Source organism: Culex pipiens, chromosome 2, assembly GCF_016801865.2.
Source record: "Culex pipiens pallens isolate TS chromosome 2, TS_CPP_V2, whole genome shotgun sequence".
Taxonomy (NCBI): Eukaryota; Metazoa; Arthropoda; class Insecta; order Diptera; family Culicidae; genus Culex; species Culex pipiens.
Genome location: NC_068938.1, coordinates 80,061,660 through 80,086,146, shown reverse-complemented (window position 1 = coordinate 80,086,146; position 24,487 = coordinate 80,061,660). Strand labels below are relative to the sequence as shown.

The 24,487-nt window shown below is 36.7% G+C and overlaps 1 protein-coding gene and 1 long non-coding RNA gene across 2 annotated transcripts; one reads left to right on the top strand and one right to left on the bottom strand.

Annotated features, from left to right (window-relative positions):
* Nucleotides 1-413: 413 nt before the first annotated feature.
* Nucleotides 414-1,201, bottom strand: LOC128092994 (uncharacterized). Its single transcript, XR_008212157.1, has 2 exons — nt 944-1,201; nt 414-872 (listed from the first exon to the last, which is right to left on the bottom strand). It is a non-coding gene; the product is annotated as an uncharacterized LOC128092994 (long non-coding RNA).
* Nucleotides 1,202-6,586: 5,385 nt separating this feature from the next.
* On the top strand, nt 6,587-19,813 carry LOC120418307 (neuronal acetylcholine receptor subunit alpha-2-like). Its single transcript, XM_052708320.1, has 8 exons — nt 6,587-6,691; nt 6,760-6,914; nt 6,977-7,021; nt 7,082-7,191; nt 18,590-18,975; nt 19,045-19,197; nt 19,252-19,436; nt 19,494-19,813. The coding sequence occupies exons 1-8, from the start codon at nt 6,622-6,624 to the stop codon at nt 19,725-19,727; spliced, it is 1,338 nt and encodes a 445-aa protein (XP_052564280.1). The 5' UTR covers nt 6,587-6,621; the 3' UTR covers nt 19,728-19,813.
* Nucleotides 19,814-24,487: the final 4,674 nt, after the last annotated feature.

The window sequence follows — 24,487 nt, the reverse complement described above, 5'->3', positions numbered from 1 at the left end:
ATCACAATGCAATCCGCAAATCACGATCAAAACAAAGAATTCAATTTAGTTTTTCAGAAATAAACAGTTTTGGTATTATTTTGTTGGTTTCTAAACCACTAAACGGGAATATAAGCTTATCACAGAGATTTTGATTAGGAAAAATGAAAACAAAAGCATTTTAGATACTCACACGTAAAAACAGGCATACAGAAACGTCATCACATGACTGGAGACGTACTTCATCACTCTACCGAGGTCCTTTAATATTTCGGCAACCCTTCGTCCCTCAAAGTAGTCTGGCTTGACCGGAACCGGCGGTGCTCCCGCACCGTTGTAGCTGCTCAAAGCTGACGATGACGACAGCGCTAAAGATGATGGAGGTTGAAGAAGATGCTTCTGCTGCTGCTGCCTCGGTCGACGCGTACACGACCTAGTCGTTGGCGTCCGCCCGCTTGTCGTCCCCGCAGTAGACGGTCGAGTCGCGGAAGTCCTTGCACTCGAGACATCTTCGTTCATATCAGCGCCCCCTGGCAGACGGAACCGCTCGACGAGGTCAGCGGGATAATCAATTCGCGTTGCTCCGGTTGGCCGACTTAAACGAGCCCCGGTTGAAGATACTCGCCGGCTGGGGGAACAGCGTCCGCGGGTCGGCGTCGTACAGGTTGGCGATTCGCGAGCTCAAATCGTGGCAACCCTGCCAATAGATCGTGGGGCTGCTGGTGATGTGGATGGTCGATTCCTCCGGCCAAGAGATCTTGTGCTGGTGCAGGGCAGCCTCGATCCGAATTAGCGTCCAGGTTAATCTAACCTGCACTGCAGTTCATGCACTTTATACTGTCCGTGGCAAAAAGGGAGTGGTTACGGTTTCAGAGTTAGATTTACCGTTTCACCTAGAAATGAAAACAACATAAACAAAAATGTAATATTCATGAAGTTTCAACTTCTCATACCGGCTACGTACCTGGTAACATTGATAAAGTTTGATTTCTAGTTAAAAAACTGTCTTAGACACACTAAGCTACTTATTTACTGCATGTTAAGATTTTTTTCCTGGCTGTAAAATTTGACGTTTGTTTTTAATATCAGTTTTGACATTTATAAATCAATGACCTGTTCAAATAGTAGACTGGCTTTCTGGATTCTGTCGGAGTTGGTGTTTTTTCTCATCTACTCAATTTTGGGTAAATATCACGTTTTTCCTTTGCTTCAACTGACAGGACTTTAAACCCGCCGAACTACCGCGGTGTATTGTAAGATCAGTTCCTAGCTGGACTCGGTCAATGGAAACGACCGGCGGCTCAACGACCGACGAAATAGGCGGCGGTCCAGATGCGGGCATAAAAATGTCAAAATCTCTTCCCCCCTCACTTCGTCTCACCATCCAGCTGCAGCTTTGTTGACAAACAAACGGAGCACGCGGTCGCATGATAGTTAATCCATCAGAAAAATGTTGTCTTGTCATTGTTTTACATTAAAAAAATGATCAGAAATGGTTTTCAATTTTTTTTATTATATATAAAAATTGGAGTCAGATTTTCATGTATTTTGTCAATAAATTGTTTAAATCAAAAAATGTTGAAAAGTGTTTCTTTTTTAAAAAGTGCTGAAAAGTTTAACTTTTCAGCACCCATTTCAGTGCTGACAAGTAGAACTTTTCAGCATTTATTTTGAAAAGTGTTGCTATTCAATTCTGTTATTTTTGGTACAGAAAAGTAGGCTATTTCGTCATCCAAGAATGACAGGGAAAGTAGGGGAAATATACCCATTTTAATCACTCTAAGCCGTTCGACCAATTCTCATCACTTTTGCCGTTTTCTGCTATTAAATCAACTTTTTCAAGTGTATCAACAATGGAGAGTTGTTTGCTCACTTTTATTTGAGCTATTTATTACTTTGGACCAGTCAAAAACACTTTATGAAAGCTCTAATTCATGAGCAAAGTGCTGATAGGCCGATAATAGAAATAGGCTGACAAAGGGTATAGTTCCCCTAAGTAGTTTCACGACGGAATTGCAAAAAATACATTTTACTCGCGGTCAGTTGCTTAACAATCATTAGTTTTCAAAATATCGAGGCATCGACGATTTTTTTTTTACGTGAAAGAATCTTTTTGTTTTAAAAGTAGTTCAAACATGCTAAATATGATTATAAACGCAAGAAAATGCATTTGAACTGGTTTTCAGTTGATTAAACTATAATTTTCATTAAAATTTTGAAGTTTTTTTTGAATTTTTTTTTACCCCCTGATTATTCAGGCCAATTTTGAAGGGAGGCGACATAAACTATGGACTATGGTCTCCTTGGAACGAGCTGCCAAGTAGAAACTTTTCTGTCAAGAAGGGCCGCGTAGTTATTTTTTTAAAATTGGGTTAAAATCAATTTTAAATCCTTTGCGGTCGTACAAATGGACATTATACTTAGAAAAATAAGTTTTATCGCTGTGAACAATAGTATCTCAAATTTATGCATATTTTTAGGACCAATTGGGTACTAAAGCCCTATGTCAATTTTTATGTAAAACGGTAAAAAACACGATTAAAAACCATTTCTGATCACTTTTTTTCATTTTAATGCAAATTTTTTTTTCTGACAAGACAACATCTTTTCGATGGATCAACTATGGTCCCCTTGGAACGAGCTGTCAAGTAGGAGCTTTTCTGTCAAGAAGGATCGCGAGGTTAATTTTTCAAAATTGATTTAAAAATCAATTTTAAACTCTTTGTGGTCGTACAAAGGGTCATTGTACTCATAAAAATAAGCTTTATCGCTGTAAACAATAATATCAGCAATCTAGGCTTCATTTTAGGACCCAATTGAAAGTACCTAACTCTCATCAATGCTACGATAGTCTGACCAAAAATACTTCTCAAAAAACAGGGTGAAAAAATTTACTGCTTAGTGTAGAAATTTGCATTAGCATTGTACAATTCTGCAACACTCTGCATGATGTTGTGCAACTTTTCAATAGTTTCCTAAAAAAATAGTACTCATTATAGAATATCATCGTTGACTTACCAAATTGGGTTATTTAACTTGTCGGAGTTGCGTGGATTAAATTTTCAGCATTTAAAAATTACCGTGCATTGTACTCCGACATTTTGAACGTTCTGTTTTTGTGTTCTGTCCGTTGTGTACGTTCTGTGTTCTGTCATATTCAAGTCAGTGACAGGCAACTGAGAGTGAATCCTGTACATTTGAAAATAAATATGAAAATTCTAATTCGTGAGTATTTATCACCAAATTCGACCACCTGTGCCAGGATGACCATAATACCGCGAAATATTCTTACCGGTAGGAATGAGACCAGAATCTGATACGGATGTGAACTGAGGCAAAATTACCCGCAGCAACTCCATCCGTCACGATCGTGCAAAAATATCAGCCACCCGGTCCGGATGTTTCGATGGCTAAAGCTGAGGGTGGCGCCGTTGCCTCGGACAAACTTGCCCGTACCGTTCGTGCCTCCGCCGACGAAGAAACCCGGAAAAGGATGCTGACGGAGTTCGCGGCCACCGCAGCAAGAAGCAGCTGGTAGTCAAGGAAACTGAGACGGCACCTGCTCTCAGGGGACAGTGTCAGCAGCTGCAGAAACTAAAATTAATTTTTAAGTATTAATCAGATCTAAAATTTACTTACTCGTTCATCCCGCTGCGATTCAGCCGGAAGCATTGATGTTTCATTCCATTTCATTGGAATTCCGCCCATAAACATCAGATTGCTTCGGAAGAATCAGCTTCCAGCAAGAATGTTTTGATTTTTATGAGCTCGGACCGGCACGATGAAAACAACTCTTGCATTTGCATTGCTACCGTTGTTGACAACCTCCGGAAGGCCATTCAAGTTTTGTTTACAGCAAAACATCTAAATGAATGTCCAACTTCTACAAAAAAAGTGCTTTGTTTGGCGATTCTTGGCATCTTTTTCATCTTTTCAAAACAAATCCATTAACAATCATAATTGAGTGTTCTTTTTTACTAATTCGTATACAAAATTATCACTAACAACCTTTATTTTTCTAGCCAAACTGGCCATTTCTCTTCAAAACACTCCAGCACCGTTCCCCACCAACCGTAAATAATAATGAACTGTCAATAACAACAGCTAAGGTTTCAATTGAAATTTGTGTTTCTTTCACTTTTACATGGGGCAACATTTACGATGAATTATAATTTACATGCTTTTCATAATTCAAATTTTGGCAAAAAGCAACAAATTCAAAATCGTTTACATGAGATACACGCTTTACGTTTAATTTCAGTTTACATGAACCCTCTTTAAATGTGATTTAACACTTTACGATGAATGTCACTTTTAAATTAAGGTTATTTAAATGAGAAACATCAATTCAGTGTCGTGTAATTTTACATTTTTTTTTCTGTGTAGGGCAGCTTCTGGGCTGGTTTTTATTTTGCACCCACCCAGTGCTGCCATAATTGTATCTATAGTTGTTGCATTGTCAATTTCTGGCACGAACTGACGCGCTCTACCAGAAAATCTGGACACAATAGATTGCAGGGTAGCTGCTTTATTTGCCTCCGTTACCAGAGGTTTAATGGTCTTGAGTGCATCTAATGTGCACTCAAGTTTGCTCGACTCCCCGTCGTAAGGAGCGACAAGGGAGGAGACCAATTTTATCATATCCAATGCAGAAGTCATTTCTTTGCTTCTTATTGCAATGATTGACCGATAAAAAATAATTATGATTTTTGCGACTGTCTTAAAGGACAATCGCTTTGTTTGTTTTTGATTTAATCGAAGTGTAATAAAGTCTTCGATTTTTTGAAAAGTGTTTCTAGAAGCTTTTATATAAAAATTAAGTTTACTTGATTCGATCTTCTCTTCGTTAATAAGAAGATATTTTTCTATGTTCGAGTAACTTTTTTGTGCTACTTCCCTTTTGAGTAGTAGTGTGTGTGCTAGAAATTTCCTATAAGGATTTTTTTCAAGGGTTTCTAAGATCTTATGCAAGGTTTTTATGTTTAAATCTAGTTCTTCCATGGCATTCGTCGGCCATTTTTCATTTAAAAAAAAATATTACTAACTATTTGCTTCAAAAATTTTCATCAATTGTTACTTCTTGTTACTTGTTGTCTCGATACTGATGTTGCTGCGGGTCTGCGGTTCGGGTTGTGCTGGAACCGTCCGTTCCCACAACCGACGCTCCCCTTCTAGATGATTACCGATGTTGAGTCCGTGTAGAAACACCGCGTAAGGATATGCGTCCGCTAAAAGCGCGCTCCCCTTTACGGTTGTTTGTTTTTTTTTTTTTTGATCTGGCTGCATCTGGGTGCTGCTACTGCTGCTGTTGTTGGTGACCTCATTCGATTCCAACTCGTTGCTCGTTGCGATCGCGTCTTAGTAGATGATCGCCAAGATGATTCCACCGGTTTGGTCCTGGATGGCCTGATGGTGGGTCATCAGTCCTCTCGTTGTTGACATGAGTACATGCCCGGTAATGGTTGGGAGAATTCTGCTACTTTTCAGGAAATCCACAATTTTTTTTTTTATAGGCGTTGGCTTCACCATCACTATTTTTTGTACTTCACTATTTATTATTATTTCACCGTTGGCAGCATTTTTTGCTAGTTTTTAGTTGGTTGTTGTCCAACTGTATTGGTTTCTTTGATTTTAGCGTTGATTGAAGTTTCCGTAAATCGTTTGTTAGATTGTTTTTCGTCATTTTCTGCGCGCACTTTCTATAACACTTTTCATTGTTTTTGCAGTTTTTTTTTTTTTACACTTTCACAAATCAAACTGTGCTAACTTGGTCACTTAGCTCGGTCACTGTTCGGTGCACTAACGCGGCACGAAAGATTTTCCAGTGTGGTGGCATTTCGGGTCACTACGGCGTGCTGTCAAAACTTTGACGCGAAGCCGCTGTCACGGTCGCCATGTAATATCTCAAACGTTCGACAGTGCGAGGCGTAAGAACCGCGGGGAAACCTGCAGGGACTTTCTTTGCATTAAGAGCTATCCAAGGTGTGGTAGACTGCGAGGAGCAGTAACCAGCTCGGAGCTCGAAATAAAGTAGACAAGTCGCCTTGATGTTCCAGCCGAAAAGACTCCTTTTTGTTTATTTGAACTCGGGTATTTATACTAGTCAAATTTGTTGCATCACATGTAATTTGAGTGGTGACACTTACGTGCTACAGTATAGACTTCTGGAGTTGGCTTGTACTGGGTTGAACCCTTGCGCTGGCTCAGCAGGAGTCAGCGTCCCGGCCAATTGTCGATGAACCGAAATATGGTTCGAAAAAGGCTATACGCAAGCATCAGCAATTATGCTTGCGCCAAGTGGTTCTAACTGTGTGTGGGCTCTACAGCCAGGCAGGGTTTGTGTTTTGAAAGACAAAACCTGGTCTTGTTGTGCGAGGTCCGGGCATGGTAATAAAAATGGAAATTAAGTGTGAATGGGTATGTTGGGAATGCAGTGGTGTTCAGACTATTACAACAGCATCAGGTTACATTATGCAAAGCTGTTTGTATGATTTCGTTGAAACATGGGATGAAAACAAGTCTTATCGGTAGCAGACAAATTACAGAAAACAGATGGTTCAGGCTCAAAATTTCACCATCAGACATCAATACTCCCACCAAATGCATCAGTTGCAATTCGGAAGAGCTTCATGAGTGATCACAATGTCGAAAAAAAATTTAACTTCGGTTCTTCTAATTTTAGCGATCTGCTCAACTGTTTTTCTAGTAACAGGTCAATTTAATCATTTTTATTTTAACTTCAACGAGAAAATTATAAAATACTTTGATCTTGTTCAACAGATGCCACTGACTGCGATTCCGATCCAGAGCATGCCGAAGGTCGACTTAGAAAGCAACTATTGTGTAATTCCTACAATCGAGACAACCGCCCGGTTAAGGATACGAAATTCTCTGTGAACGTTTCGATCTCACCGATGCTGATTAGTTTTAATTATGCAAGTTATTTTTAAGCTGAATACCCTGCCAAATAATATATGAAATTGAGTTTTTTTTATAGGATAGTGACGATAATACGCTAAACATAAACATGGCTCTGATGATGGTGAGTTTCTCGATAATAAACTCAAAAATGTGATCTGATACGTGTTTTTTTTTTTTGCAGCGTTGGACAGACGAATTTCTCAAATGGGATGCAAAGGATTATGAGAATATAACGAGCTTGATAGTACGGACAGATGAAATTTGGATTCCTGACTTTCGACTCTTTTCATCGTAAGTAAACACTACTTTTATTTATTCAAAATAATATATATTTATTTAAATACCATCCTTTTTAACAAGTATTCAGCTAATAGTTTAAAAAAATTACAAAAATCATTGATATTGTGTCGCTGAGAAATTCACCACAATTGTACATTTTGTCCCTTTGGCGTGAGCTTTATGGGGGCTTCCCCTATGACCAAAGAAGCCATTTTTTTTCATACAAGTTTCCATACAAATTTATTCACCAAAGCAGGCATTTAGACCAGACGTGCATCGGCACTCCATAGCACTTGACAGTTTTTCCAAGGCCATGGCTTGGAAAAGGTACCAAATCAATTTGTTTTGTACATAAAATATGTTTTTTTTTCATTGCACTGTGAGGTGCTGAACGACGGAAACCTTTACTGCCCACCATTGAAAAAACGGCTAATATCCACTTTTTGTAAAATCGAGATATTAGCACCAGGTTGTAGAGGATGCTCCAACGCATCTGCTAAAACATGAATTTCATTAAAATAGTTTTTAGTTTTGGCTGCCGATGCGAAAAACCAAACGGCAAATTCCCACTCCCCTTTGAACTTGCCGTGGCGAAGATTTAGTGACAAACACAAAAAGGCGTTTTTCTCGGAATACTTGATTTGGCATAATAGCCGAATTTTCAATTATGGGCAGTTTATCTTCACTTATTCGGTAGTTTTGGCGATGAAGTGCTATTTGAGTGCTAAATAGCACATTTAGCACTTGAAATTTTTGTGTTATTCAAATCACTATTAATTTGTTGGTAATCCAAATTGCATAGTGAAAAACAATTATTATAACCATCGAACTAAAGCTTGTTTTGTTGCACAGTGAGCAAAGATTCACTCTGCCGGTTTGCGAAGGCCATCATCTCATAATGTGGTGAAGTGCTATTGAGTGCCGATGCACGTCTGATTTAGACCCTCTACAACCGAAGCCAGACTCGATCTAAAAAAAATCTCCAAAAATTCATTTTTTAACAAATTTTTGATCTTTAAAAAACAATGAAAAGAAGAACCTTTAATTTTTTTTAAATTTTGTGGGTTGGATGTTTGACTTGTTTTATGTGACTTTGCCAATATGAAAAAAATATTTTTTCTGGGATCAACTTTGGCTGTATTTTTTGGCCGATTTTAGCGTGATATACTTTATGGATGACGCCTAATGGTGCCATTTTATAGCAGAAAATGTGAAAACAACCAAAAAAAATCAAAAGTGACTTAAAACATGACAAAATTAGAAAGGCAAAATGTAATGATAGAAGGTGGTAGAATAGGCCAAATACTACCAACAACAAACAAACACAGAAAAAAATGAATCTATGACATTTCCCCGAAACCCACATTCCCGAAAAGACATTTCCCCGAATGCCACATCTCCGAAAAGACACTTTCCCGAAATGTCATTTACCCGAAAATCATTTCCCCGAACAATCCATTTCCCCGAATGGCCACATCCCCGAATGGCGACTTCCCCTAAAAACCATTTTCCCGAATGGCCACTTCCCCTAATTTTCCACATCCCCGAAAATCATTTTCCCGAATGACCATATCCCCGAACGGCCATTTCCCCGAACGCCACTTCCCCGAACCCGGTCAGGCGGGTATGCCCGTTGCCCAGAACCGCGCGCGCGGTTCTGGACAACGGGCATACCCGCCTGACCGGGTTCGGGGAAGTAGCGATCAATGAAGTATCATGTCCACAATTGAACGTTCAAAAAATTCCGAGATTTTTACGAGCGTTTTATTCCAGCTTCACTTAAATTTTGAATATTTTCCAAGTCTGTGGAATTAAAGGATTCGAATTCCGGATTCTGAGATTTAGTTACTCCAACTGCCTTTCAAAAAGAACTGACTCCGCCGAATCCAACAAAAACTCCGACTATGACAAATGATGTAGAGAAGGAGAACATCTTGAGCAGAGTACATTTCTAATGAACAAATCTAAATAGCTGCGTGCCGCTTAATTCATTTGCCTATTTTTCTGCGTCGCAGTCGAGCTAATTTGTCATACGTCGATTTTGGGTCAAATTGAATTAAGAAAGCCATTTTGTGCAGCTCACAATGCCCAAAACTCGATTTCAATTCTGAGATATTCAATAAAAACCGAAAAATTTTGTCTCGAGCTAACTTGATACATTCTGAAAATTGCTGTAAGTGAGACAACTGGCCAAAGAGGTTTCAGATCAGAATGCGTTTGACACACGTACATGCCCGCCTACCGTGAACGATTGTAATTATAACTCGGGACCTCACCAACCAAATTCAAACAAATTTCAGGACAATGCACAGAATGGTCAACAAAATAAAACGTGATTGTTATTGTTTACATAGCGTGCTCTATTTTTCGTTTATTTAAGGTCAAACACTAACACGCGTTTTTCTCGGAACGTCAAAAAGCGACAAACGACAAGATAGCACGACAGCGTCGATTTGATACATTGATCATTTCGCTTTTTTTGCATTTAGTTGAAAATCAAAATACAGTCCAGACTCGGATATCCAAAGGCCTTGTCAAAAGTTCACTTCTGGTAATAACCCCTAAACTACTTTAAAGTGATTTAGTAATTTTAAACCCAAAATGGCGGTGATGAAATATTTAAAAATATGCATTTTGTAATTCAATAATCAACTATTTAGATTTCACTAAAAAGTTAAACAAAATCTAGAACAAACTGATTCCTGTGTTTCGAGTCGTCGCTTAAAGATATCGTTGCTTTGCAATCCTTACCACCTGGATACTGTTTTGGAAAATTGTTCTTTGCTGAAAATTGCCCATACAAAAAAAAATCTTTTTTATTGAACGTGGATGATCTCAAAACCCCGCTTTCTTGAAGTTTCCGCGTGGTTTATGAATGGCCTTCTACGGTTATTTGTTTTTTCTTTTTTTCATATTTAAAAACACACGTAGGAGAATTTAATATTAAGGTCATACTTTTGTAAAAATATCCCTAAAAACAATTTAGTTTATATCTAAGTTAATATCATTCGGGAAAATGGAACTTTCGGGGAAATATCCATTCGGGTATATGTAAATTCAGGAAAACGACAGTTCGGTAAAATGGCCATTCAGGTAAATGACATTCGGGGATATGGAATTTTCGGGAAAATGATTTTCGGGGATGTGGAAATTTCGGGAATATGATTTTCGGGGAAATGGCACTTTCGGGGAAATGATTTTCGGGAATGTGGAATTTTCGGGGAAATGATTTTCGGGGATATGGGATTCGGGAAAGTGGGATTCGGGAATAAGGGATAAAACCAAAAAAATATGTAAATTTACACAGCACGTAATTACTGTTTCTTATGTAAACTCACTCAATGTAATGTTGAAATATGATGTAAAGAGTAAAAAGTCATGGAAATTACTCCAATGTAAATCTAAATCTAATGTAAATCATGAATAGAAAGGAAACGTTGAGCATGGAAACTCAAATCTGATGGATTTCTACCCGTGTTCGGCTTCCTGTAAATTCCTATTTAATGTAAATCATATATCCAATGTATTTCTGCCAAACGTTGACTTCAAAACTACCCGAACTAAAAATAGTTATATTTGGTTCTCTTTCTATCGCTCTCATATTTCGCTTGCCCACTGCCTGAGCCTCGACCTGAACAAGTTGATGCTTTAGCCGCTCGTTTATAAAATGCGAAGATGGCTCAGTCGGCAGCGGGTAGCAGCAGTAACACCGAACATCCTACCCGTCGTCCGTTCGATTCCAGTCCAGCATTATTCCACTTGGCCGTCGACGAGAAAGCGTCCCCTACCTGTGAAACATCTTTTTAAAATCAGATTTTCCTTTTGCTGCCCGCTTCAACCTTTTTAAAATAGAACATAGGCCACACCCCTTTCCTACTGCAATCCAAGTCGAGCTTCTTATTCCCATTGGCCAATCAGAATTAGTTGATTTGAACTAATGTAAATTCCAAAAGTAATGTAAATTCCAAAACTAATGTAAATTTTCAAAACTAATGTAAATTTCCAATGAATCTAGTGTAAATTTCCAATGAACCTAATGTAAATATACATCATTTATCATGATACCTTTTGGTACATGATAAATAATGTAAATCTACAGGAATATTTTTTTCTGTGTAAACAAGATAAATGCAAATTAAAATACTAAAAATAAAACAAGAAAAACATAAAACAAGATAAGTTAAGTTTTTAGTATTTCAAAGTATTGACGAAAATTTTATCTTTACGAGTTCAAGTTCAAAGTTAAAAATATGTTTAAACTATCCCAATCATGCTGAATATGATTACCAATGCAGAAAGAGGCATTTTAGATTGTTCTCAGTTGATTAGACTTCTATTTACATTGAAATTTTGATGTTTTTTGAAAAAAAAAATGCCCCTTGATTTTTCGGACCAATTTTGAAGGGGGTTACATAAACTTTGAAAAATATTTGATCAGATAAAAAATACACAAATAAAATCTACTTCAGAATTTCTTGTAAAATTGCTCGTTTTTGAAGAAAAAAAAAACAAAACGATTTCAAAAATTACAGATAAAATTGGTTAGACAAATGCATTTTGCACAATGCTTCAAATGCATTTTCCTTCGATTTGTAAATTTTTCAAACGTAAATATTATTTAACTTTTTTCTTTCAGTAACTTTGAAATACACAGAAAAAAAAAATTCGGTAAATTTACATCATTTATGATGTACCAAAAGTGCACGTCATTAATGATGCGAATTTACAATACATTCATTGTAAATATACATTTCATCCGATGTAAATGTGCCTTGAGAAAATTTATCGAAATCGTGTAAATTTCCGATGAAAATAACGTAAATTTACCCAAAGCAAAAAATTTTTTGGCTCCACTGAATCCAAAATCCGATGTAAATTTCAAACGCTTTTGTGAATTATTGTTTAGAAAACAATACATTTGGTCTTATGAAGAACAAGCGTTTAATTATTGTATCGGAATCTAGATTCGGTGGAGCTTGGTTTAATTTTTGTATTATCGGAGATTTTAAGCTTTAGAATTTTAATTTTCATCTAAGTGTGTGTTCTTAATATCTTATCAACAAATTTATCACAATGCAATCCGCAAATCACGATCAAAATAAGGAATTAAATTTAGTTTTTCAGAAATAAACAGTTTTGGTATTATATTGTTGGTTTCTAAACCACTAAACGGGAATATAAGCTTATCACAGAGATTTTGATTAGGAAAAATGAAAACAAAAGCATTTTAGATACTCACACGTAAAAACAGGCATACAGAAACGTCATCACATGACTGGAGACGTACTTCATCACTCTACCGAGGTCCTTTAATATTTCGGCAACCCTTCGTCCCTCAAAGTAGTCTGGCTTGACCGGAACCGGCGGTGCTCCCGCACCGTTGTAGCTGCTCAAAGCTGACGATGACGACAGCGCTTAAGATGATGGAGGTTGAAAAGATGCTTCTGCTGCTGCTGCTGAGTGACCTCCTCGGTCGACGCGTACACGACCTAGTCGTTGGCGTCCGCCCGCTTGTCGTCCCCGCGGTAGACGGTCGAGTCGCGGAAGTCCTTGCACTCGAGACATCTTCGTTCATATCAGCGTCCCCTGGCAGACGGAACCGCTCGACGAGGTCAGCGGGAAAATCGATTCGCGTTGCTCCGGTTTGGCCGACTTAAACGAGCCCCGGTTGAAGATGCTCGCCGGCTGGGGGAACAGCGTCCGCGGGTCGGCGTCGTACAGGTTGGCGATTCGCGAGCTCAAATCGTGGCAACCCTGCAAATAGATCGTGGGGCTGCTGGTGATGTGGATGGTCGATTCCTCCGGCCAGGAGATCTTATGCTGGTGCAGGGCAGTCTCGATTCGAATTAGCGTCCAGGTTAATCTGACCTTAAATCCTCGCAGTTCATGCACTTTTTGCTGACCGTGGCGAACAGGGAGTGGTTACGGTTTCAGAGTTAGGTTTACCGTTTCACCTAGAAATGAAAACAAGATAAATAAAACTGTAATATTCAGGAAGTTTCAACTTCTCATACCGGCTACGTACCTGATAACATTGATAAAGTTAGATTTCTAGTAAAAAAAAAACTGTCTTAGACACACTAAGCTACTTATTTACTGCATGTTAAGATTTTTTTCCTGGCTGTAAAATTTGACGTTTGTTTTTAATATCATTTTTGACATTTATAAATCAATGACCTGTTCAAATAGTAGACTGGCTTTCTGGATTCTGTCGGAGTTGGTGTTTTTTCTCATCTACTCAATTTTGGGTAAATATCACGTTTTTCCTTTGCTTCAACTGACAGGACTTTAAACCCGCCGAACTACCGCGGTGTATTGTAAGATCAGTTCCTAGCTGGACTCGGTCAATGGAAACGACCGGCGGCTCAACGACCGACGAAATAGGCGGCGGTCCAGATGCGGGCATAAAAATGTCAAAATCTCTTCCCCCCTCACTTCGTCTCACCATCCAGCTGCAGCTTTGTTGACAAACAAACGGAGCACGCGGTCGCATGATAGTTAATCCATCAGAAAAATGTTGTCTTGTCATTGTTTTACATTAAAAAAATGATCAGAAATGGTTTTCAATTTTTTTTATTATATATAAAAATTGGAGTCAGATTTTCATGTATTTTGTCAATAAATTGTTTAAATCAAAAAATGTTGAAAAGTGTTTCTTTTTTAAAAAGTGCTGAAAAGTTTAACTTTTCAGCACCCATTTCAGTGCTGACAAGTAGAACTTTTCAGCATTTATTTTGAAAAGTGTTGCTATTCAATTCTGTTATTTTTGGTACAGAAAAGTAGGCTATTTCGTCATCCAAGAATGACAGGGAAAGTAGGGGAAATATACCCATTTTAATCACTCTAAGCCGTTCGACCAATTCTCATCACTTTTGCCGTTTTCTGCTATTAAATCAACTTTTTCAAGTGTATCAACAATGGAGAGTTGTTTGCTCACTTTTATTTGAGCTATTTATTACTTTGGACCAGTCAAAAACACTTTATGAAAGCTCTAATTCATGAGCAAAGTGCTGATAGGCCGATAATAGAAATAGGCTGACAAAGGGTATAGTTCCCCTAAGTAGTTTCACGACGGAATTGCAAAAAATACATTTTACTCGCGGTCAGTTGCTTAACAATCATTAGTTTTCAAAATATCGAGGCATCGACGATTTTTTTTTTACGTGAAAGAATCTTTTTGTTTTAAAAGTAGTTCAAACATGCTAAATATGATTATAAACGCAAGAAAATGCATTTGAACTGGTTTTCAGTTGATTAAACTTAAATTTTCATTAAAATTTTGAAGTTTTTTTTTATTTCTTTTGCCCCCTGATTATTTAGGCCAATTTTGAAGGGGGGCGACATAAACTATGGACTATGGTCTCCTTGGAATGAGCTGTCAAGTAGGAACTTTTCTGTCAAGAAGGGCCGCGTAGTTATTTTTTTTTAAATTGGGTTAAAATCAATTTTAAATCCTTTGCGGTCGTACAAAGGGACATTATACTTAGAAAAATAAGTTTTATCGCTGTGAACAATAGTATCTCAAATTTATGCATATTTTTAGGACCAATTGGGTACTAAAGCCCTATGTCAATTTTTATGTAAAACGGTAAAAAACACGATTAAAAACCATTTCTGATCACTTTTTTTCATTTTAATGCAAATTTTTTTTTCTGACAAGACAACATCTTTTCGATGGATCAACTATGGTCCCCTTGGAACGAGCTGTCAAGTAGGAGCTTTTCTGTCAAGAAGGATCGCGAGGTTAATTTTTCAAAATTGATTTAAAAATCAATTTTAAACTCTTTGTGGTCGTACAAAGGGTCATTGTACTCATAAAAATAAGCTTTATCGCTGTAAACAATAATATCAGCAATCTAGGCTTCATTTTAGGACCCAATTGAAAGTACCTAACTCTCATCAATGCTACGATAGTCTGACCAAAAATACTTCTCAAAAAACAGGGTGAAAAAATTTACTGCTTAGTGTAGAAATTTGCATTAGCATTGTACAATTCTGCAACACTCTGCATGATGTTGTGCAACTTTTCAATAGTTTCCTAAAAAAATAGTACTCATTATAGAATATCATCGTTGACTTACCAAATTGGGTTATTTAGCTTGTCGGAGTTGCGTTGATTAACTTTTAAGCATTTAAAGATTACCGTGCATTGTACTCCGACATTTTTAACGTTCTGTTTCTGTGTTCCGTCCGTTGTGTACGTTCTGTGTTCTGTCATATTAAAGTCAGTGACAGGCAACTGAGAGTGAATCCTGTACATTTGAAAATAAATATGAAAATTCTAATTCGTGAGTATTTATCACCAAATTCGACCACCTGTGCCAGGATGACCATAATACCGCGAAATATTCTTACCGGTAGGAATGAGACCAGAATCTGATACGGATGTGAACTGAGGCAAAATTACCCGCAGCAACTCCATCCGTCACGATCGTGCAAAAATATCAGCCACCCGGTCCGGATGTTTCGATGGCTAAAGCTGAGGGTGGCGCCGTTGCCTCGGACAAACTTGCCCGTACCGTTCGTGCATCCGCCGACGAAGAAATCCGGAAAAGGATGCTGACGGAGTTCGCGGCCACCGCAGCAAGAAGCAGCTGATAGTCAAGGAAACTGAGACGGCACCTGCTCTCAGGGACAGTGTCAGCAGCTGCAGAAACTAAAATTATTTTGTAAGTATTAATCAGATCTAAAATTTACTTACTCGTTCATCCCGCTGCGATTCAGCCGGAAGCATTGATGTTTCATTCCATTTCATTGGAATTCCGCCCATAAACATCAGATTGCTTCGGAAGAATCAGCTTCCAGCAAGAATGTTTTGATTTTTATGAGCTCGGACCGGCACGATGAAAACAACTCTTGCATTTGCATTGCTACCGTTGTTGACAACCTCCGGAAGGCCATTCAAGTTTTGTTTACAGCAAAACATCTAAATGAATGTCCAACTTCTACAAAAAAAGTGCTTTGTTTGGCGATTCTTGGCATCTTTTTCATCTTTTCAAAACAAATCCATTAACAATCATAATTGAGTGTTCTTTTTTACTAATTCGTATACAAAATTATCACTAACAACCTTTATTTTTCTAGCCAAACTGGCCATTTCTCTTCAAAACACTCCAGCACCGTTCCCCACCAACCGTAAATAATAATGAACTGTCAATAACAACAGCTAAGGTTTCAATTGAAATTTGTGTTTCTTTCACTTTTACATGGGGCAACATTTACGATGAATTATAATTTACATGCTTTTCATAATTCAAATTTTGGCAAAAAGCAACAAATTCAAAATCGTTTACATGAGATACACGCTTTACGTTTAATTTCAGTTTACATGAACCCTCTTTAAATGTGATTTAACACTTTACGATGAATGTCACTTTTAAATTAAGGTTATTTAAATGAGAAACATCAATTCAGTGTCGTGTAATTTTACATTTTTTTTTCTGTGTAGAGCTACTTTTTGTTGTTTTTTTGTTATTGTATTGTACTTAAAAAATAAATCAAAACATTGAAAATCTTTTCCAATAAGGCGTTTTAACTTTTCGACTCTGCTAAAAGTGCTTTAATTCATAAGCGTTCATAATAAGAGGAGCCTTTGTGCAATTCTCCCAAGAAAAAGCAAAATTTGTCGTGATTTAATTTAATTTTTTTATTTGGATGAAACTCATTACAAACTTGTTCTATGATCAAAAAAGAAATTTTGCATTAATAGTTTGTCAATGCAAGTCAAACCTTAACATTTTTTTGACCACATCAAAAGATAGGGCTGACTTGAATTCAGAACTTTTAAATTAATTACTTTCAATTGAAAGATTGGGAAATTTTACCCCTGTATCATTTTTTGACATCGAAAATCGGACGCATCGTTGCTGAGTTATCGTCACTCAAAAATTCCACAATATTTTGGTGATGTAGTTGAAACTTCATATCTCTTTTTCATTTTATTTTATCATATTTGTTAGGGGTCCTATACACGTACGTAGTCCACGTTATAGGACGTTTAAAAAAACTCTTGATTTATCTTGTTTGTTTTTATTTCAGAAGCTGTACTAAAATTTTACAATTGTCCACGAAACTGCAATTTTTTAGCATTTTTTTGATCTTTTCGAAAAAAAAAAAAACAGAGATAGTCAAGCTTGGTCATAAGATAAGATTTTTGACGGTGCACGATATGATCAGAAAATTTGGTGTTAAATATAAAGTTTTTTTTACCTTTTTTAAGTTTTCTAAAATTATGTTTTTTCCACAAATTGGCAACACGGTCACATTGTTTTGACCTGCTTGAGCCATAGCTCACAAGTTTGCATTTTTGTCATCAAAAACATATAGAAAACGATAAATTTCAAAAATGATTATTTTCGTAATCAAAACTTTGAAAAGTATTTGCAACAGCCTATGTTTATCAATATGTATAGGGGCAGGGGGCAGAATGGACCATGGGGGCAGAATGGGCCACCCTTGGTTTTGGGCTTTAGAATGGATTTAGACCAACTGTAAGGCAAGGGTCTTATAAAGGACGTCAAATAACATCACCACACCGAAAACGACGTTTGAATTCATTGTATTTTTCGAATTATGAGCAAAAATGTAAATTTATTGACAAAACCACGCAAATGTTGTTTATTTTTTTTAAATAAGCTTTCTGAAAAGTTAGATTGTTTGAAAAAGTTTGTTCAATGTTTAAAATGTTACCAGGAGCTATTACGAAGGTAATCAAACAACAACGGAACCTTCAAATCATTTAGAGGCTTGGTGGTGGAAGTGTTAAATTAAAATCCACTTGGGGGCAGAATGGACCACCCTTTTCCTGCCTTATAAAAACAATCAAAAGTTATGAAATTTTGGTTAAATGGATTATGTCGCTCCTGGTAGGTTCACAAATCACGTTTAATGCAACATTAGTTGATTTTTTAGTTGTTTTGATGCTTATTTGTAAAAATAGTGTCTTATTTCAACATATTAAAACTATTTTCAAAAATGATTGTTTTGGCGAGTGATTATTTTCATAAAAGTGGTCTAACTTCATGGAAACTTTGTTACAAAGGTACCTTAAGGCATTTATTATCTCCCTTCAACGTTTTATTAGACAAAATGGCTTGTTTTCTAAGGTGGCCCATTCTGCCCCGCAGGATGGTCCATTCTGCCCCGCACCCTGAAAAAGTAGTCGAAAAACATTTTTTTTAAATTGCATAAAAAATAGGTTTAAGCTAAAAAAAATCATCAACCAAGTAAACAACATTGAAGGGTACATCCCAAAGCATAAGCCTACTAAACTGAATTCATAAATTTGTATGTTTTTCTATGGGTTTTGGCACATTTTACTTAGGCGGGCCATTCTGCCCCCCCCCCCCCCCCTGCCCCTAGTTGAATGATTTGTTTAATTTTTATCATTATTATTGTATGTCTCCTTCAGCTACTACAAACCGGACACCGAGATGAGCTGCACCAACCCGCGCTGCCTGACCTTCAACGATGGCCAGGTTACGTGCGTGCCGGCCTGCGATTTTACGGCGCGGTGCGAGGCCGACTACACCCGCTGGCCGCTGGACTCGCAGCAGTGCCGGCTGTACTACGGCTCCTGGATGGAGCACTCGGACGAGGTGGACTTTCACTCGCGGGTCAGCTATCTGTGGTCCCATCAGACCAACGCCAACACCCAGTGGCGCATCGTGTCCAGCAAGGTGTCCAAGCAGACGTTCGCCGGCAAGGATAACGTCACCTACCCGACGCTGGTGTACGACTACGTCATCGAGCGCCACTCCAGCTTCCATCTGGCGGCACTGTTTACGCCCATTTTAAGTGATTATCTGGAGTTTTTTTTTAAGTGTGGTGAATGAGCAATTCTTTTAACGTGTTGATTTGTTTCAGTGTTGCTCTGCTTGAACCTCTTCATCACGTGGGTCAGTACGGATTGCCTGGAAAGGAAGGTTCTGATGGCCGTTTCTATTTTTTGTCACTTCCAGTTTATGGCACTGCTCAAGTGGACGGTGCCCAAGAGTGGAGACACCGTTCCTGGACTATGTAAAGAAACATAAATCTATTATATCAATTCAACTCATTCAACATTCTTTTCAGTGCTCTTCTTCCGCAACTCGATGATAATCACGTGTTTGCTGCTGATCCACACCGCAATCGGAACGTGGGTCAAGAAGCTGAACCGTGCACCGCCTACTTTGGTCACGCTGTTAACAGGCACTGCCATGAAGAACAAAGTAGGCGAACTGTTCCTGGCCGGGGACTACATGAACGTTGAGTATAAGGTGAGTCATATTCACGTAATATTTAAACTTCATGTTCAATTTTGTTTTTTGTTACAGAAATCGGAAGTTGAGCAAAAACCTGCAACCGACTCGGAACACCACACGGTCACCTGGGAGGCGTTCAGCAAAGTTCTAGATCGCGTGCTGTTTATCGTTTATCTGGCCTCGTATGGCCTGTTCTGTGTGATGTACATTTCGTTTCAGTACGCCAAGCAAGATAACTACGAGCTGCACATCCTCGGATACAGAGATATCAATCAAATTGAGGAAATTTTCGAAATTGATGGGTAGAACAAATATTAAAATATGGCAATACACAAATACATGATTCAATTCATTTTAATTTGTTGTACTTATCAGAATACAATTTGCTTAACTAATGACAGAATGCAGATTTTGGAGATACTTACAACTACAAATAAATTCAATACAATCAATTGGATGAAATAAATTTCATAAATTTCATTCGATTAAGCGAGAACAGAAAAAAACTTTCTAAAATTTTTATTCAACTTTTTTTCAAGTTAGAAAACCAAGCACATCTTCTGAATTGGTCCAAAATTTTTATTTTATTTTGCAGGCATTATTTTGTAGAAAATATTTTGGTGAAAAAGGTAAGAATATTCCACAAGAGTTTTTTTCACATTGGCAAGCGAACGGATAGTTACTGAGATATTGTCAGTTGTTTGCCAAACAAATTACAATTACCAAGAAGAAAAAAAAAATCTCTAAAAAGACCTTACCCATTCTTTAGAAGAGCGACCATAAAAATTCTCACAAAATCCATTTTTAAATCAACCATGAATCTTCAGAAAGCATTGGAATGTTTGGATGGTGATTTTATGTGATTTGGCAAATGTTTTGAAAAAAAAAATGAATTTTCTACAGTCAACTTTGGCCGTGATTTAAACTAACATTCCCAACTTTTTATGTCAAAATAACTATGCAACAGTTTTCTCTTAGTAGCAATTCTCTGAGATTTCAATAATTCATTTTTTTGTATTTTTTAACACGGCTGAAACTTTTTTGGTGCCTTCGGTATGCCCAAAGTAGCCATTTTGCATCATTAGTTTGTCCATTTAATTTTCTATACATATTTGGCAGCTGTCCATACAAAAATGATATATGAAACTAAAAAAATCTGTATGTTTTGAAGGAATTCTTAGATCGATTTGGTGTCTTCGGCAAAGTTGTAGGTAAGGAAAAAAATTAAACACGGTAAAATTTTTTTGGTGATTTTTGATTTCACTTTTTGTCACTCTAACAAAAAAAACGTTACTTAATCCACCTTTAGGTGGTTGGTGCCTTCCTCTCATTTATAGTGATTCCAACCCCCCTAAAGTGTCCACATGTTTATGGATCTCCCCTAATAAAAATAAGTGATGAGTAAAAAAACAGACTACCTACAGACTTTTTGTCAAGATTATACAGACACGGCCTTTGAGGAAAATGGCATCCCTCTACACGGCTTTTTCGTGGCGATCAGACCCGACCAGTTGAGGTTATGTGAATTCAGACCATTTTTTAAACTGCTTGTAATTTAAGATAGGTAAGTCAGATCTTGAAAATTCTTACTCCACCTAAAAGGTCTTCTCATATGCTTTCTAAAAATATATAACATGTGAGGGTTTCATGAAAAAACCACCCTTTTTACCATAATTTTAATTTAATATGAAACAGTTTTTTGACCATAACTTTTTAAATACATGATAAAACTGCATGAATTTAAATAGCAACTTAGGGGACGTTAAGACGGATCGATTAAATCCATTCCGGCCAAAATCGGTTGAGCCTGTGACGAGATATTCCAGTGACATTGATTTGGTACACATGTCTACATACAGCCAAACACACAGACATTTGCTCAGCTGGTGATTCTGAGTCGATATGTACAAATGAAGGTAGGTCTACGAGGTCCAATTAAAAAGTTCATTTTTCGAGTGATTTTATAGCCTTTCCTCAGTAAGGTGAGGAAGGCAAAAACTATTTTCATTTTTTTATGTTTTAGGGTACATGAAATGCCAACTTTTTCAAAATCTTTGACCGAGTTATAAAATTTTTACTAAATACTGATATTTTCAAAAAATCGAAATATTGGTCACAAAAAAATTTCAACTTCATTTTTTGATGTAAAATCGAATTTCCAATTGAGGTTTTGCAGCGCGACTGTGTTTCAAATGTAGGTGGCGCCAAAATGAGGTTACTTGCCAAAAAGCGTATTCCTTTCTGCTAGATTGAAGAACAAAATCGCTTATTTCTCATGATTCCCTGCATCAATCTTAATGAAACTGGTTGCAAAAGACGAGAAAAATTTTTTGCTTTAAAATAATGAACATCAACTTTTGGGCGCGCAAAAATTTGTGACCTTTTTCTTTAAAAAACATGTTTTGGAACACGAAAAAATTAGTTTCCCTGTATATATCAAGGAAATAAACAGTTATATAGTTGATAACAGATGTGTTAACGTATATTCAACAATTTTTATTGATTTTTGACAGACTTTCTTGCCAAATAGTCCAAATTACTATCTTTTTCTAAATTTACAGTTTTCTTATAGAAAAATCAAACAAATATTGGAAAGTTATACACCAAATTGTTGGAAATAATTTTTCTCATCCGAATCTGGCATATTTTTTATAAAAATGTTGATTAGGAAGGAAAAAACACATTTTTTCTAAAACTCATAGGTTTACGCTATTTGTTCATAGGTGGCGGCACGCGTCTTTTAGCTTTGCTGCAAATTCTCTATCAATCACCGTTTTCAAGGTATAGCCATTTTTAGATTACTTTTTTGAAAATAGTCGCAGTTATTCATTATTTTTAATTAGTGCCCATGTTGGCCTACTTTTGAAAAACATATTTTTGAAAAGCTGAGGAAATTCTCTATATTTTGCTTTTTGAACTTTGTTGATACGACCCTAAGTTGCTGAGATATTGTCATACAAAGGTTTAAAAACAGGAAAATTGATGTTTTCTTAGTCTTACCCAAACAACCCACCATTTCCTAATGTCGATATCTCAGCAACTAATGGTTCGATTTTCAATGTTAAAATATGAAACATTCGTAAAATTTTCGGATCTTTTCGAAAATAATATTTTCATTTTTGCCTTCCTCACCTCACTGAGGCAAGGCTATAAAATCACTCGAAAAATGAACTTCTTAAATACGACTCCTAGATATACCTTCACGTATACCTATCGACTCAGAATCAAATTCTGAACAAATGTCTGTGGGGATGTGTGTAGACATGATTTTTTTCCACACGATTATCTCAGAACTGGCTGAACCGATTTTGGCCGGATCCGCCTTATTCTGTTCGTTTTGGGGTCCCCTAAGACCCTATTAAATTTGATTCTGTTTAATGAAGTACTTTTAAAGTTATGCCAAGAAAAAGTTTTTTTGTAGCTGCAAAAAAGGGTGATTTTTGCATAACCTCAAAGGCCGGATCTTTTTGCTTACGCGCGAGAGTCGCGAGGTCGCGCAGCATTCGTAGGGATTTTGGTCCACGCGGGGGATTGGCAGCCACACCCCCTTGCATGCGTATCGCCCGGTTGCCACATTGCTTAAGCAGTGTCTGCGTCTCTTTTGGAAAAAATCTGTATTGATTATGTTGCTGCATCATTTTGTCTCGACAAAGATTTACACGAACTTTTTAATTTTTTGTATAACTCAACGTTTAACTATAGACTTTTCTCCTTTATTTTGGAGAGTTGGTAAAAAAATAATTGAAAATTGCTGTTCAAGTAAAATCAATAATTATAAAAAATAAATGAAAAAAAATAAATAAAAAAAACTCTTAAATTAATTTGTAAATACAACTTAAAATACAACATGAATGCGAGGAAGGCATCAACCACCTTAAGGTGGATTAAGTAACGTTTTTTTTAAATCAAGACTAACATTTCTAATGTGCCAAACATTCAATATTACGCCCTTTTGAAATGTTAATCTTGATTAGAAAAAATTGAAAAACAAATTTCGAAGAGATCAGAAAATTTCACGATTGTTTCATATTTTAACATAGAAATCGGACCACTAGTTGCTGAGATATCGACATTAGAAAATTGTGGGTTGTTTGGGAGAGATTTAGAAAAAATCAACTTTCCTGTTTTTAAATCTTTGCATGGCAATATCTCAGCAGCTAAGGGTCGTATCAACAATGTTCGAAAATGCAAAATATAGAGAATTTTCTCAGCTTTTCAAACATATTTTTTTCAAGGGTGGGCAGCCCATGTTTGCCCACTCTTGAAATAAAAAAAAAAACATATAACTCATACTATTTTCAAAAAAGTTACCTGAAAATGGCTATAACTTGAAAACGGTGCACTTTATCAAAATTTCACTAAGGTACTTTTTGATTGAAAATTCGATTTTACATCGAAAAATAAAGTTGAAACATTTTTGCGACCAATATTTCGGTTTTTTTTTAAATCAGTATTGATTCAAAAATTCATAACTCGGTCAAAGATTGTTTGCCCATTCTGGAAATTTCTGAAAAGTTGGCATTAGATATCCCCTAAAACATATCAGAAAAAATAGTGTTTTTTGCAAATCATATTTTTTCAGTGTAGTCCTTATCCATACCTACAACTTTGCCGAAGACACCAAATCGATCAAAAAATTCATTCCAAAGATACAGATTTTCGAATTTTCATATATCATTTTTGTATGGACAGCTGCCAAATTTCTAAGGAAAATATATGGACAAACTAATGATGCAAAATGGCTTCTTACCGAAGGCACCAAAAAAATTTCAGGATTAAAAAATACAGAAAAAAACGAATGACCGAAATCTCAGATTTTTTTTCAAAAGTTGCTAGTTTTTTTTTTGACAAGTTTATTTTAAGGGACTTTCTTTCACTTCTACCGTATCAAATACATTAACCATTCTTTTATCACTTTTAAGTTTACTTTTCATTTTCTCTCTCTGTGTGTGTAAGACTTTTACAATATATTGGTTTTACTTTCTTCTTCTGCTCCATCTGTTTTTTTCTGTTCCATTATTACACATTACGTTCATTTTTAATGAGATACAATAAATTAATATAAG

Bases quoted from the DNA above. Each gene is read 5' to 3' on its own strand.
- LOC120418307 (XM_052708320.1), top strand. From the start codon at position 6,622: ATGTCGAAAAAAAATTTAACTTCGGTTCTTCTAATTTTAGCGATCTGC. The intron at 18,976-19,044 runs GTGATTATCTGG...GATTTGTTTCAG, and splicing joins ACTGTTTACGCCCATTTTAA to TGTTGCTCTGCTTGAACCTC. The intron at 19,437-19,493 runs GTGAGTCATATT...TTTTTGTTACAG, and splicing joins ACATGAACGTTGAGTATAAG to AAATCGGAAGTTGAGCAAAA.